Source organism: Schistocerca cancellata, chromosome 2 (assembly GCF_023864275.1).
Source record: "Schistocerca cancellata isolate TAMUIC-IGC-003103 chromosome 2, iqSchCanc2.1, whole genome shotgun sequence".
NCBI classification, from domain to species: Eukaryota; Metazoa; Arthropoda; class Insecta; order Orthoptera; family Acrididae; genus Schistocerca; species Schistocerca cancellata.
In genome coordinates, this window is record NC_064627.1 from 210,227,983 (window position 1) to 210,242,583 (window position 14,601).

Consider the following 14,601-nt stretch of genomic DNA (forward strand, 5'->3'; position numbering starts at 1 on the left):
TAGTAATTTTGTATCTTTCCGGTTTACTCTCAAACGGTATTCTGTACTCAGTAAACTGTTCTTTCCATTCAACAGGTGCTGTTCTTCAGTTTCACCGGGGGTAGCTATATCATCAGCGAATCTTATCATTGATATCCTTTCACCCTGAAATTTAATCACACTCTTGAAAGACTTTTTTATTTCCGCTATTGCTACTTCAATGTGCAGATTGAACAGCAAGGGCAAAAGTTTTTAATCCGAGTGCTTCGTTCTTGGTCTTCCACTGTTACTGTTATCTCTTGGTGCTTGAACATAGTGCATATTACCCGTCTACCCCAACAGCTTACTCCTGTTACGTTACAGTTTACTTCACCGATCCCCACTACATCTAGACTGAGCTTCTGTATTTTCCTTTTCAGATTTCCCAGCTTTCCCACTGGAATTCCATGCTCCATCTGCTAGAATGTTATTCTTTGGCTAGTTATTTCATTATTATCTGAGAGTCACCTCCCCCTTGGCAGTCCCCTCCTATTGAACCGAATGGAGGATTAATCTGGAATCTTTGCCGATGGAGAAATCATCATGATACTTTTTCAGTTATAGGCCACATGTCATGTTAATACAGATTATGTGTCTTTCTCGCGGCGGTTTCCGTGGCCTACTGCTTCCTCATGTCACTGATCTTCGCTCGTTTTCCCACCTTTTGAGGACAGCTTCTCTTCGTAAGGGCAAGAGAGTGCCCTGAACCTTAGTCCACTCCTCCGCCCTCTTTGAGATGAACATTGACATTGGTAGAATGAGGGTGACTTCTTATGATGGATGTCGTCGGCCACCACTACTGATCATTTTTAATACAGAATTTAAATACTGGCTCGGACAGAAACCGGGACCCTGTACGTTTTGGTTACTGGTCAAAGATGCTATTCCTGGACCTCCGAACTGACTCGATATGTGTTACCCGAAGTCTTTAGTTTCATGAGCAAGAAGTTTAAACGTTCTCATTCCTGTGTTTGAGGATTTCCAACTCTGCCGGCATTCTGCAAATATTCAATTACATATTACCACAGATTTTGTTGCTGATACCCCATGAAATGCGTGTGTTGCATGGCATTATTTTTCCTTAGGCCAACAGTTAGCACCACTTTTTATATTTATGTCTTCAGGGGACATACGACCATGAATATGGTTCGAGTGTCTGTAGACGTCGTGCCGAAGGCTCCACAGCATTGTACCATCTGCACTTTTCTCACTGCTGCAGCAGATTTACAGTTCATGTAGACATGTGATATAGTCTAATTCAAAGGCAAACGAAATCTGCTTTGTCCCATTTTGATAATTTTATTCATTATACAGCTACCTGTCCTTACTATTTATTCTTTGTAGGCCTAGAAAGTCCAGTGTTCGTGTAGATACACACCAAAAAACCTGTCGACCGTACGCCTTCAGGGAAGACTGTTTGCAGTGACCCTTTGGTGATTTCCACAGCTCCATGTCAAGCACGATGAACGCGCTGGCAGGAACCATCTACGAGGACTTTGTGCAGCCGCGGCTGTCGGAGAAGACCACGGAGCGGACTGTGAACCTCATCATGAAGGCCATCGTGCTCGTCGTGGGAATCATCGCCTGCGTCCTCGTCCTGCTGGTGGAGCAGCTTGGCACGGTGTTAGAGGTCAGTGCTTCATCTATAATGTTCTCAGGCGTTTGAAGGGATTACCTTGTTTAAGAAGTACTGTGACCAGCCACTCATTTAGCACTTTGTTTGATATGATAGGTTTTGAGTCATTTTCGCTCGGAATATATATTACGGTATAAGGGTATATTTTCTTTTATAATTATATATTTTATGATTTTGGTCCCCCCCCATGAACCATGGACCTTGCCGTTGGTGGGGAGGCTTGTGTGCCTCAGCGATACAGATAGCCATACCGTAGGTACAACCACAACGGAGGGGTATCTGTTGAGAGGCCAGACAAACGTGTGGTTCCTGAAGAGGGGCAGCAGCCTTTTCAGTAGTTGCAAGGGCAACAGTCTGGATGATTGACTGATCTGGCCTTGTAACAATAACCAAAACGGCCTTGCTGTGCTGGTACTGCGAACGGCTGAAAGCAAGGGGAAACTACGGCCGTAATTTTTCCCGAGGGCATGCAGCTTTACTGTATGATTAAATGATGATGGCGTCCTCTTGGGTAAAATATTCCGGAGGTAAAATAGTCCCCCATTCGGATCTCCGGGCGGGGACTACTCAAGAGGATGTCGTTATCAGGAGAAAGAAAACTGGCGTTCTACGGATCGGAGCGTGGAATGTCAGATCCCTTAATCGGGCAGGTAGGTTAGAAAATTTAAAAAGGGAAATGGATAGGTTAAAGTTAGATATAGTGGGAATTAGTGAAGTTCGGTGGCAGGAGGAACAAGACTTCTGGTCAGGTGACTACAGGGTTATTAACACAAAGTCAAATAGGGGTAATGCAGGAGTAGGTTTAATAATGAATAGGAAAATAGGAATGCGGGTAAGCTACTACAAACAGCATAGTGAACGCATTATTGTGGCCAAGATAGATACGAAGCCCACACCTACTACAGTAGTACAAGTTTATATGCCAACTAGCTCTGCAGATGACGAAGAAATTGAAGAAATGTATGATGAAATAAAAGAAATTATTCAGATAGTGAAGGGAGACGAAAATTTAATAGTCATGGGTGACTGGAATTCGAGTGTAGGAAAAGGGAGAGAAGGAAACGTAGTAGGTGAATATGGATTGGGGCTAAGAAATGAAAGAGGAAGCCGCCTGGTAGAATTTTGCACAGAGCACAACTTAATCATAGCTAACACTTGGTTTAGGAATCATGATAGAAGGTTGTATACATGGAAGAACCCTGGAGATACTAAAAGGTATCAGATAGATTATATAATGGTAAGACAGAGATTTAGGAACCAGGTTTTAAATTGTAAGACATTCCAGGGGCAGATGTGGACTCTGACCACAATTTGTTGGTTATGACCTGTAGATTAAAACTGAAGAAACTGCAAAAAGGTGGGAATTTAAGGAGATGGGACCTGGATAAACTGAAAGAACCAGAGGTTGTAGAGAGTTGCAGGGAGAGCATAAGGGAACAATTGACAGGAATGGGGGAAAGAAATACAGTAGAAGAAGAATGGGTAGCTTTGAGGGATGAAGTAGTGAAGGCAGCAGAGGATCAAGTAGGTAAAAAGAAGAGGGCTAGTAGAAATCCTTGGGTAACAGAAGAAATATTGAATTTAATTGATGAAAGGAGAAAATATAAAAATGCAGTCAGTGAAGCAGGCAAAAAGGAATACAAACGTCTCAAAAATGAGATCGACAGGAAGTGCAAAATGGCTAAGCAGGAATGGCTAGAGGACAAATGTAAGGATGTAGAGGCTTGTCTCACTAGGGGTAAGATAGATACTGCCTACAGGAAAATTAAAGAGACCTTTGGAGAGAAGAGAACCACTTGTATGAACATCAAGAGCTCAGATGGAAACCCAGTTCTAAGCAAAGACGGGAAAGCAGAAAGGTGGAAGGAGTATATAGAGGGTCTATACAGGGGTGATGCACTTGAGGACAATATTATGGAAATGGAAGAGGATGTAGATGAAGATGAAATGGGTGATACGATACTGCGTGAAGAGTTTGACAGAGCACTGAAAGACCTGAGTCGAAACAAGGCCCCCGGAGTAGACAACATTCCATTGGAACTACTGACGGCCTTGGGAGAGCCAGTCCTGACAAAACTCAACCATCTGGTGAGCAAGATGTATGAAACAGGCGAAATACCGTCAGACTTCAAGAAGAATATAATAATTCCAATCCCAAAGAAAGCAGGTGTGGACAGATGTGAAAATTACCGAACAATCAGTTTAATAAGCCACAGCTGCAAAATACTAACACGAATTCTTTACAGACGAATGGAAAAACTAGTAGAAGCCGACCTCGGGGAATATCAGTTTGGATTCCGTAGAAATACTGGAACACGTGAGGCAATGCTGACCCTACGACTTATCTTAGAAGAAAGATTAAGGAAAGGCAAACCTACGTTCCTAGCATTTGTAGACTTAGAGAAAGCTTTTGACAATGTTGACTGGAATACTCTCTTTCAAATTCTAAAGGTGGCAGGGGTAAAATACAGGGAGCGAAAGGCTATTTACAATTTGTATAGAAACCAGATGGCAGTTATAAGAGTCGAGGGGCATGAAAGAGAAGCAGTGGTTGGGAAGGGAGTAAGACAGGGTTGTAGCCTCTCCCCGATGCTATTCAATCTGTATATTGAGCAAGCAGTAAAGGAAACAAAAGAAAAATTCGGAGTAGGTATTAAAATCCATGGAGAAGAAATAAAAACGTTGAGGTTCGCCGATGACATTGTAATTCTGTCAGAGACAGCAAAGGACTTGGAAGAGCAGTTGAACGGAATGGATAGCGTCTTGAAGGGAGGATATAAGATGAACATCAACAAAAGCAAAACGAGGATAATGGAATATAGTCGAATTAAGTCGGGTGATGCTGAGGGAATTAGATTAGGAAATGAGACACTTAAAGTAGTAAAGGAGTTTTGCTATTTGGGGAGCAAAATAACTGATGATGGTCGAAGTAGAGAGGATATAAAATGTAGACTGGCAATGGCAAGGAAAGCGTTTCTGAAGAAGAGAAATTTGTTAACATCGAGTATAGATTTAAGTGTCAGGAAGTCATTTCTGAAAGTATTTGTATGGAGTGTAGCCATGTATGGAAGCGAAACATGGACGGTAAATAGTTTGGACAAGAAGAGAATAGAAGCTTTCGAAATGTGGTGCTACAGAAGAATGCTGAAGATTAGATGGGTAGATCACATAACTAATGAGGAAGTATTGAATAGGATTGGGGAGAAGAGAAGTTTGTGGCACAACTTGACCAGAAGAAGGGATCGGTTGGTAGGACATGTTCTGAGGCATCAAGGGATCGCCAATTTAGTATTAGAGGGCAGCGTGGAGGGTAAAAATCGTAGGGGGAGACCAAGAGATGAATACACTAAGCAGATTCAGAAAGATGTAGGTTGCAGTAGGTACTGGGAGATGAAGAAGCTTGCACAGGATAGAGTAGCATGGAGAGCTGCATCAAACCAGTCTCAGGACTGAAGACCACAACAACAACAACATGATTTTGGTTGGGGTGGCTTTAAATATTGTGGTCTAGCGTGAGACTTTGAATTAACTTATACCGCGATAACACTCGTACGGACATCGGCTGCCCCGAAGTACGTATGATATAGTTTTTTTTTTTTTTTTTAACACAGCGCGCGACTCATCCCCTTCTAATAAATAACTTGCGTGAGCGCTGCTATTTAGAAAAGGAAATATGCGTATTCTTACGCAAACTGTAATTATTAATATGGTTATCAGGGGCTATTGGTTATTTATGTACCAAATTACAAGATTAACTGAGATATTGTGGAATGTAATAATTTTCAATATTTCTTGTTCATTATTTGCAAGGCAAAACTGGAGAGAATCTTGTCTGCCGTTAGGCGGCCAAAATGAAACATACTAAACTCTTTCAATGCTGTGAATTTTGGTAATTGAAATTAATTTTAATTTTGAAACTAATGAAAGATCAAAATTGAGAAGTCTCTCTCATTTACATTTAATATTATGACATGAAATTTTAATTAAATAATACAGTCAGCATAATGGCCAACTAAATCCTGTTAGGGGAGATGAGCTCCCTGCACTATGAAGTTATGTGAAAATTTTGTTAATTGTAATTAATGGTTGCGATCATGCGAGGCGACAACTAAGTCAATAATACACACTTTCCGATAACAATTTCTATTGTATTTTTCAAAAAAAAAAGATAAAACTTACGTTAATTATCAGACAGCACTACAATGGCGGACTACTGCTAGACGAAACAAAACAGGAGAGATAGTTCAATCAAAGCATTATCTCTGATCTTCATGGCCTATGTTACACAGAGATTATACCAAAAAAAGTGTTATCTAATGCATCGATATTTGTGTTTTGATAATAATAACTTACCTTCTTTACTATTTGTCATACATCGTGCACACGTACACAGTCTTGAAATAGTTTATAATTCACACGTCTCACAACAAAAACTTCCTTTCCCTTTCTCCAAATGTCCATTTATGGGACGTCCTGTCACAAATAATACAGTGAATAACCATTATTATTTTTATGTCGCGTATATTTTTAGAGCTGCAGCTGCACTTTCTATCTCGTATGTTTTCTAAGGGTAGACGCAAATTTTCAACTAGCATGTATATAATGCGACTACGAAACTTCGTAATGGTTTCAAGTCGTATCCCCATAGTCACTCGTCAGTGCGATACATTTTTCCCAACGATGGTCAGCCTGGTGGTAACTTTGATAGTGGAAGTCTGCATCTTGACGGTTCCAGAAGCGTTTCATGTCGAAAATCACATGAGTCTGGAAATGCCTCTCATGCAATGGTTTCTTCAAGAGAAGAAAGGAAAAGTGGTAGGAGAACACAGAGGGTGAGACTAAATTTGATAGGCCAATGAAGCAACTTGTGTCACTGTGTCTTGAGGAGAATGAGTTGAGGTGTTGGCGGTATGCTGCTGAGACGGTCTGCCATTTACGAGCAGGCTGGCCGGAGAGGCTGAGCGGTTCTAGGCGCTACAGTCTGGAACCGCGAGACCACTACGGTCGCAGGTTCGAATCCTGCCTCGGGCTTGGATGTGTGTGATGTCCTTAGGTTGGTTAGGTTTAAGTAGTTCTAAGTTCTAGGGGACTGATGACCTTTGTGAAGGTAGTATAGTGATATGCACAGTCCAGCTGATTGGGCGGTTAAAGAATCCACCTGGTTTGGCATGACACAGCTTTATGGGTTTGAAGGCTATCTGGATGGCTTTGAATAGTCGCGGAACGCTGGATGTGGCGGTCTTTGTCCCGTTCAAAATTCCGTGCACATGTTGAACGTTTTCTGCTATGACCTCTATTAACCTACGGCGGTCTCAAGGCAGTAGGATTTCCAGTTCTCTTATGATTCCCAGTGCTTAACAGGGCGTTGGTCTGCTACTTCACTCTTCGTCATTGCGGCTTGGCTGACCATACTGGAAGTCTAGGTGCCACCTAACGACTGTGTCGTGAGATGATGCGTTGTTTCCTTACACTTCCATGCTTTCACCAATTCAGCATGGGTTACGGTAGCGACCTTTGCCTTGAAATGCTGAAAATAAACTACCCCCAACGATAATTCAATTTACTATTGAGCTGCGCCATTTTGTTTTAAGTCCACTGTCGGCGTGCTACGTTGCTGAAGCTTGGGGATTCCAATACGTACCAACACAGCAGGCATGAAGGGGAATGTGAAGTAAAGTGGTCATTGTAAGGGAAATAATTATTGATGGAACATTGCCGCTTATACCCTTTGAATCAATAATGTATAAAATACCACACCAAATACGTTTAATTAAGAAAGAAAATAATATAGATGAACTACTTGATATGCATTTTTATGAAGTCCTACACTTCTCTAAGCACCTGGCCTTTTTCCTGTACGGGCTATTAGTATGACATCGTATTTCGTTCTTCTACCATCTAGAACGCTTATCTATGTAGGTCATTCGCTGTAAATCCATAAAATTGCTATCCCATTTCAAAAATATCACTCTCCTTGCTCTTCATTGATGACTGTCACTAAGTTCCCAATAGTCTTTCTATCACATAATGCATATTTATTTTTTCCTATAACTCTTCTTTCCTGTGTTTCATGAAACAACAAATTGATTTACTGCTGTAGAGAGAGACATCTTACCAGTCTTCACCGCCTCAGCCACATTTGCCATCGCATCAGGATACAAGTTCGTTGCTATGATTTCTGGACATATTTTCAAAGCATCTTGACGTTCCACTATCAAAAACAATCCAAAGCGGCTCTAACAGACCACACAAATGTAGAAAATATCTAAGAGATGAAATGATAATTAAATCAAGACCCTAAGCTGTCGACAGGCGTTGATATACATCAACGGGGACAGTTGAAAATGTGTGCGCCGACCGGGACTCGAACCTGGGATCTCCTGCTTACATGGCAGACGCTCTACCCATATTTTTTTCCATTTTTTTCAAGTTGTTCGTTATTGTTCGTTGCGTTTGCTCTGGGTGGACGTCACGAGACATCCGTGCAAGTTGATCGTTGATTCCTTTACTCAGTTTTTTTTATTACAAAGGACGAGCAGCCCTCTGACCGAACACGCTGAGTTACCGTGCTGGCAACCCATCTGAGCCATCGACGGCACAGAAGATAGTGGGAGTGCAGGGATTTATGCCTTGCACGCTCGCCGTGAGACCCACATTCCCAACTTAACGTCCACACACTACAGTAGAGTTCGGGCAATGCGTGTGCATCCAGCACAGAAGAAGAAAGCCAATGCCCCGTTAGCCTACCCTCTGTGCCCTCGGTGGCTCGGATGGATAGAGCGTCTGCCATGTAAGCAGGACATACGGGTTCGAGTCCCAGTGGGGGCAAACATTTTCAGCTGTCCCCGTTGGTGTATATCAACGCCTGTAGACAGCTTATGGTCTTGAAACTTCCTGGCAGATTAAAACTGTGTGCCCGACCGAGACTCGAACTCGGGACCTTTGCCTTTCGCGGGCAAGTGCTCTACCATCTGAGCTACCGAAGCACGACTCACGCCCGGTACTCACAGCTTTACTTCTGCCAGTACCTCGTCTCCTACCTTCCAAACTTTACAGAAGCTCTTCCGCGAACCTTGCAGTACTAGCACTCCTGAAAGAAAGGATATTGCGGAGACATGGCTTAGCCACAGCCTGGGGGATGTTTCCAGAATGAGATTTTCACTCTGCAGCGGAGTGTGCGCTGATATGAAACTTCCTGGCAGATTAAAACTGTGTGCCCGACCGAGACTCGAACTCGGGACCTTTGCCTTTCGCGGGCAAGTGCTCTACCATCTGAGCTACCGAAGCACGACTCACGCCCGGTACTCACAGCTTTACTTCTGCCAGTACCTCGTCTCCTAACTTCCAAACTTTACAGAAGCTCTCCGCGAACCTTGCAGAACTAGCACTCCTGAAAGAAAGGATATTGCGGAGACATGGCTTAGCCACAGCCTGGGGGATGTTTCCAGAATGAGATTTTCACTCTGCAGCGGAGTGTGCGCTGATATGAAACTTCCTGGCAGATTAAAACTGTGTGCCCGACCGAGACTCGAACTCGGGACCTTTGCCTTTCGCGGGCAAGTGCTCTACCATCTGAGCTACCGAAGCACGACTCACGCCCGGTACTCACAGCTTTACTTCTGCCAGTACCTCGTCTCCTACCTTCCAAACTTTACAGAAGCTCTTCCGCGAACCTTGCAGAACTAGCACTCCTGAACTAGCTTATGGTCTTGATTTAATTATCATTTCACTCTAAGAGAGCTGCATGGTCACCGATAGTATCTGTTCTATTTTACATGTATGAAAGAACAGATACAGTCTTCATATATCTAGGAGATATTCTTGTATATACTGTTGTATCATTAATGACAATCATCTTTCTCATAGTGCTAGCCAATCTGTTATTACTCAACACATTAGATAATGAGTAGAAACGTGGCTATTTCTTATCGTAAAATAAGTTATGTTTATATAATTCGTCTAGTATGTTACAGTATGAATGCGCTGCAATTATTTGCATAAGCAAAAATCTGCTGTACAAAAAACCTACAGCTAATCAGTACGATATGCACATGCAGGTTAAGCAATGAATATGACACCATATGTAACTTCATTTTTCCATCCACACGGACGCCTGTTTTGAGTTTGATGTTCAGCGGTAGTAAGTCCAAAAGGTAAATTGCTTTCAGAAGTAGTTTTCAAATTTGAAAATTGTAGGAACTGCGACTGGAGAAATGTTACTTTGCATTAAGATATGTGTCAATAAACACCCAGTTTTAGATTACAAAGAACTGAAATAAACTTTTTCCTGTTATTTGTCTACCTGTGTTTCAAGAATAACAACTTTCACTTAGAAACTACCAAGACATCACAGGTCGTGGTAGAGGTGGAGCTCAGAGGCACTACAGATCGCTGTTTAAGGCCTCCACCATATGTGTGAGTGCCAAGTCATGTACGTCGAGCAACTACCAGCAACGGGAACCAAGCATGCATCTGTGATTCTGCCTAGAACAGTCTGTTGCATGAGGCACTATCAATCATGCCGTTCTGCTTATAGGATTTTCAGCCACCACTGACATTCTTGTTCCTACATTTGGCTTTCATTCAGTGCTCTGCTCTGAAAGAACTTCGCTTTGTGTGCAGGTTGCACGTTCATGCCAATAATGGCTATAATAGATGCATACAAATAATACTGTGAAACATCACATTTGAAAACAGAACTTTTCATTTTAAAATTATAAAATAGTTTTGAATTTACACTGTAATTTTTAAATTGCAGTAATTCAATCTATCGGTATGTTTTAACTTTATTTTATTAAGTTAACTGTCTTTAAGGGACATGACCGATTTACTTGTGAACTGGGAACAGAATACTATCATAGGTTTTGTGCTTGACGGTAAATTAAGTATGTTGAAAATCTGACATAATTAATAGTTTCATTGGTCCATGTTCTGATACATATACATTGGAAAACTATCATTTGCCTTAAGATAATGATAAGTGGTAAAAAGTCGTTCGTTTACGACAACACTGATACCTGCTTGCTCCCTCACATAACATGCACGTAGTATAGCAGTTTTCATTTAAGTAAATATTTCACACCTGCCGGCAGATGACATAGCAACGGTCATTAGGTACACAAACGTCGTGGCATCGTATGGCACATTTTTTTGGTCTTCTCGGTAGGAATGCATGTGCTAGACTCTTGTGTAACACCCCAAGTATAGAACCCATAATGAACACCGTTTTGTTGCAAAAAGAGAGAGAAAAATTAGTCATCCTGGCAGTGATGACAGCTACTGACAACAAAATTTAACTCTTGACAGTTTGAGTAAAAAGAATGTTATGTAAATACTAATGCGTATCATACAGAAAGGACTGAATGAAAGAATAACATATGATACGAAACAGACACTTTAAAGAAAGAATTCAAAAATTATTATACGAAGGTTAAAGCCCAGACCATAAATTGAACAAAGATATCATGTATTCTAGAAGAGAGTTGTAGCCGCATCGAGCTGTAAGTTCGCTGTGACTACGATGTAACTCGGCTTTGGAGATGTTAACTTCAGTTCTCTCTTGTACTCTGGCAATGGTACTACGCATGTTAAGCGCTACTAGATTGTTTTAAAACCGATCCGAAGTTTAAAAAGTTTTACGGTTGGAAGAATTAGTCAGAAGTCGGACTGAAGTAACATCATCTTTACCGTTTAGACAGATAACGGGATTGTCGATATATGTGACAGAAAAATAACTCGTGTGATTGCTGATTTGTGATGGGATTTAGCCTTCGTGATATTTAACAATCACGAACATCAAAGGACACAGAAAGAGACTGATTGCCGACATAAACTCAATTATTAGACTTCAGTAGGCAACAGATAATCGCAATCACGAAGAACTTACAATTGCGCCGTGTTGTCAGAAGCTATCGTCAATGTCACAATTGCTGATGCTAACAGGCGCAATTCCCTGAATGTAAAATCGGGGTGTGTGCTCAGTGTAGCGACAAATAATTACGAAGAACAATAAACCGGAACTTTAATTCAACTTTAATTCATCGTGGCGGCTACATCATTTAATGGACATTTCAAGTGTATTTGTGGGATAAAAGTTTTTTTCGGATGACATAAAAGTAGAAAGTGATTTTGTGACAATTTAACTGTAAACAGCAATAAATTTATACCGAAATACGACGCATCCTAAACATTGCTCAAGGGTATGTTATCTCTGGAATTACGTCGTGTAGTTGTCGAATACTCGACGTAGCGACGCCTTGATAGTAATTAACAACTCAATATCCTTTCAAAAATCATGGTGTAACATCGGATTGGGTGATGGATTGATGATTCAAGACATTATCGTTTTTAACGTTTGAAAACCCATTCTCAAGCCGGGCATAAGAACTACTGTCAGCAATTTCGCGTAAACTGAAAAATCTGTCACGAACACCCAAAGGACTTTTGGTTATAATTTGAGATCAAGGGAGTAATCGCGTTATCAAATGGGGCAGTCGCTATATTTATAAGTGGAGAAGATCGATAGACATCGAACACCATTGCTTTAGTTACAAGCAAGGGCGGCGCACATACTCCGGCGTGCTGCTCCATCGATACGTTGATATCAGTTTTGAGAAACAGTATCGGAAAAATAACCAAACAACGCGAGGAGTTGGTTTTTATAATAGTTACAGACTGGAATTGTCGTGGTCGACGGGCGCCGTTTCACGTCATCTCGACTGAGACCATCATCACCATCGAGCGGAAACAAAACGAGATGTCACATCTCGTACATTTGGAACTCTAGTCTGCTCCACACGCTAAATTGATATCCATAACTATTGTTCTATAGGCTGGCATATTCTACACATCCGCAATCTCTGAATAAGAACCACAGAAAATACTATGAATTACCATCCGTATGCATTACTCTTGGAACAAAAATCATTCAGAAACTGTATATATTGAACACGTACAATTTAGTGGGTTTTAATGCCTCGCTGACACGCACACGTGCTGTCAAGATTCCACTGCGAAACCCAGTACGAGAAAGACATGGTGCAAATGCAGAAAAGGCAGTAGGACTACCCTCATCTGCTACTCATATGAAAGGCATCACATTTCCCTGGCTCTGTAACCTAATGTATAAAATGCAATGCAACCTCTACCGTAATGAATAAATGAGCTCACTATATTTCTCCATGAAACATCTGTTTCGCATTAATCAAATGTACAGCTTCTAAATATGACTTTTATCTGTTTAATACGCCATCACATAATTTGTTTTCTTAAGGATGAATCAGTCTTTATTTATAGATATTTTGTGACAGAGCCGTCTTCTTTCTCTTCACAGCTAGCATACAGCACATCTGGAATTGCGAACGGTGCTCTGCTTGGTACATTCACTTTGGGCATGGTGTTTCCGTGGGCTAACTGGAAGGTAAGTGACAGATAATAAATATGTGTATTCTCCCCCGTTTCTTTCCCTTGCATTACCTCTGTAACTCATGTTGCCCCACATTTTCCCTTTCTACCTCTAATGATATATCGGCCTACGTAGCAATGGAACAATATTACTGCCTGTATGAACTAAAGCTTCATCCAGATTCCTTAGACTGCCATTTTTACATTCAAATTATCTTTTCGACTTCGTCAGCATATCTAAAATCAGAATTGTTCCCCCTAATATCTTCCAGCTATCTCTGTTATAAGTGAAAACATTTTAAGGCATAAAAGTCTGCTTCTACACTCCTGGAAATGGAAAAAAGAACACATTGACACCGGTGTGTCAGACCCACCATACTTGCTCCGGACACTGCGAGAGGGCTGTACAAGCAATGATCACACGCACGGCACAGCGGACACACCAGGAACCGCGGTGTTGGCCGTCGAATGGCGCTAGCTGCGCAGCATTTGTGCACCGCCGCCGTCAGTGTCAGCTAGTTTGCCGTGGCATACGGAGCTCCATCGCAGTCTTTAACACTGGTAGCATGCCGCGACAGCGTGGACGTGAACCGTATGTGCAGATGACGGACTTTGAGCGAGGGCGTATAGTGGGCATGCGGGAGGCCGGGTGGACGTACCGCCGAATTGCTCAACACGTTGGGCGTGAGGTCTCCACAGTACATCGATGTTGTCGCCAGTGGTCGGCGGAAGGTGCACGTGCCCGTCGACCTGGGACCGGACCGCAGCGACGCACGGATGCACGCCAAGACCGTAGGATCCTACGCAGTGCCGTAGGGGACCGCACCGCCACTTCCCAGAAAATTAGGGACACTGTTGCTCCTGGGGTATCGGCGAGGACCATTCGCAACTGTCTCCATGAAACTGGGCTACGGTCCCGCACACCGTTAGGCCGTCTTCCGCTCACGCCCCAACATCGTGCAGCCCGCCTCCAGTGGTGTCGCGACAGGCGTGAATGGAGGAACGAATGGAGACGTGTCGTCTTCAGCGATGAGAGTCGCTTCTGCCTTGGTGCCAATGATGGTCGTATGCGTGTTTGGCGCCGTGCAGGTGAGCGCCACAATCAGGACTGCATCGACCGAGGCACACAGGGCCAACACCCGGCATCATGGTGTGGGGAGCGATCTCCTACACTGGCCGTACACCACTGGTGATCGTCGACGGGACACTGAATAGTGCACGGTACATCCAAACCGTCATCGAACCCATCGTTCTACCATTCCTAGATCGGCAAGGGAACTTGCTGTTCCAACAGGACAATGCACGTCCGCATGTATCCCGTGCCACCCAACGTGCTCTAGAAGGTGTAAGTCAACTACCCTGGCCAGCAAGATCTCCGGATCTGTCCCCCATTGAGCATGTTTGGGACTGGATGAAGCGTCGTCTCACGCGGTCTGCACGTCCAGCACGAACGCTGGTCCAACTGAGGCGCCAGGTGGAAATGGCATGGCAAGCCGTTCCACAGGACTACATCCAGCATCTCTACGATCGTCTCCATGGGAGAA

General features: G+C 42.8%; 1 protein-coding gene across 1 annotated transcript in view; it reads left to right on the plus strand.

Moving 5' to 3' along the window:
- The window catches only part of LOC126152522 (sodium-coupled monocarboxylate transporter 1-like), a gene marked incomplete at its 5' end in the record, with an annotated part of 103,152 nt that overhangs the window by 62,514 nt on the left and 26,037 nt on the right, over positions 1 to 14,601 (plus strand). The window contains 2 exons of the mRNA XM_049916012.1: positions 1,465 to 1,648; positions 12,987 to 13,073. Of these exons, the coding sequence (XP_049771969.1) occupies positions 1,465 to 1,648; positions 12,987 to 13,073 (271 nt within the window). The remainder of the gene's footprint in view (positions 1 to 1,464; positions 1,649 to 12,986; positions 13,074 to 14,601) is intronic.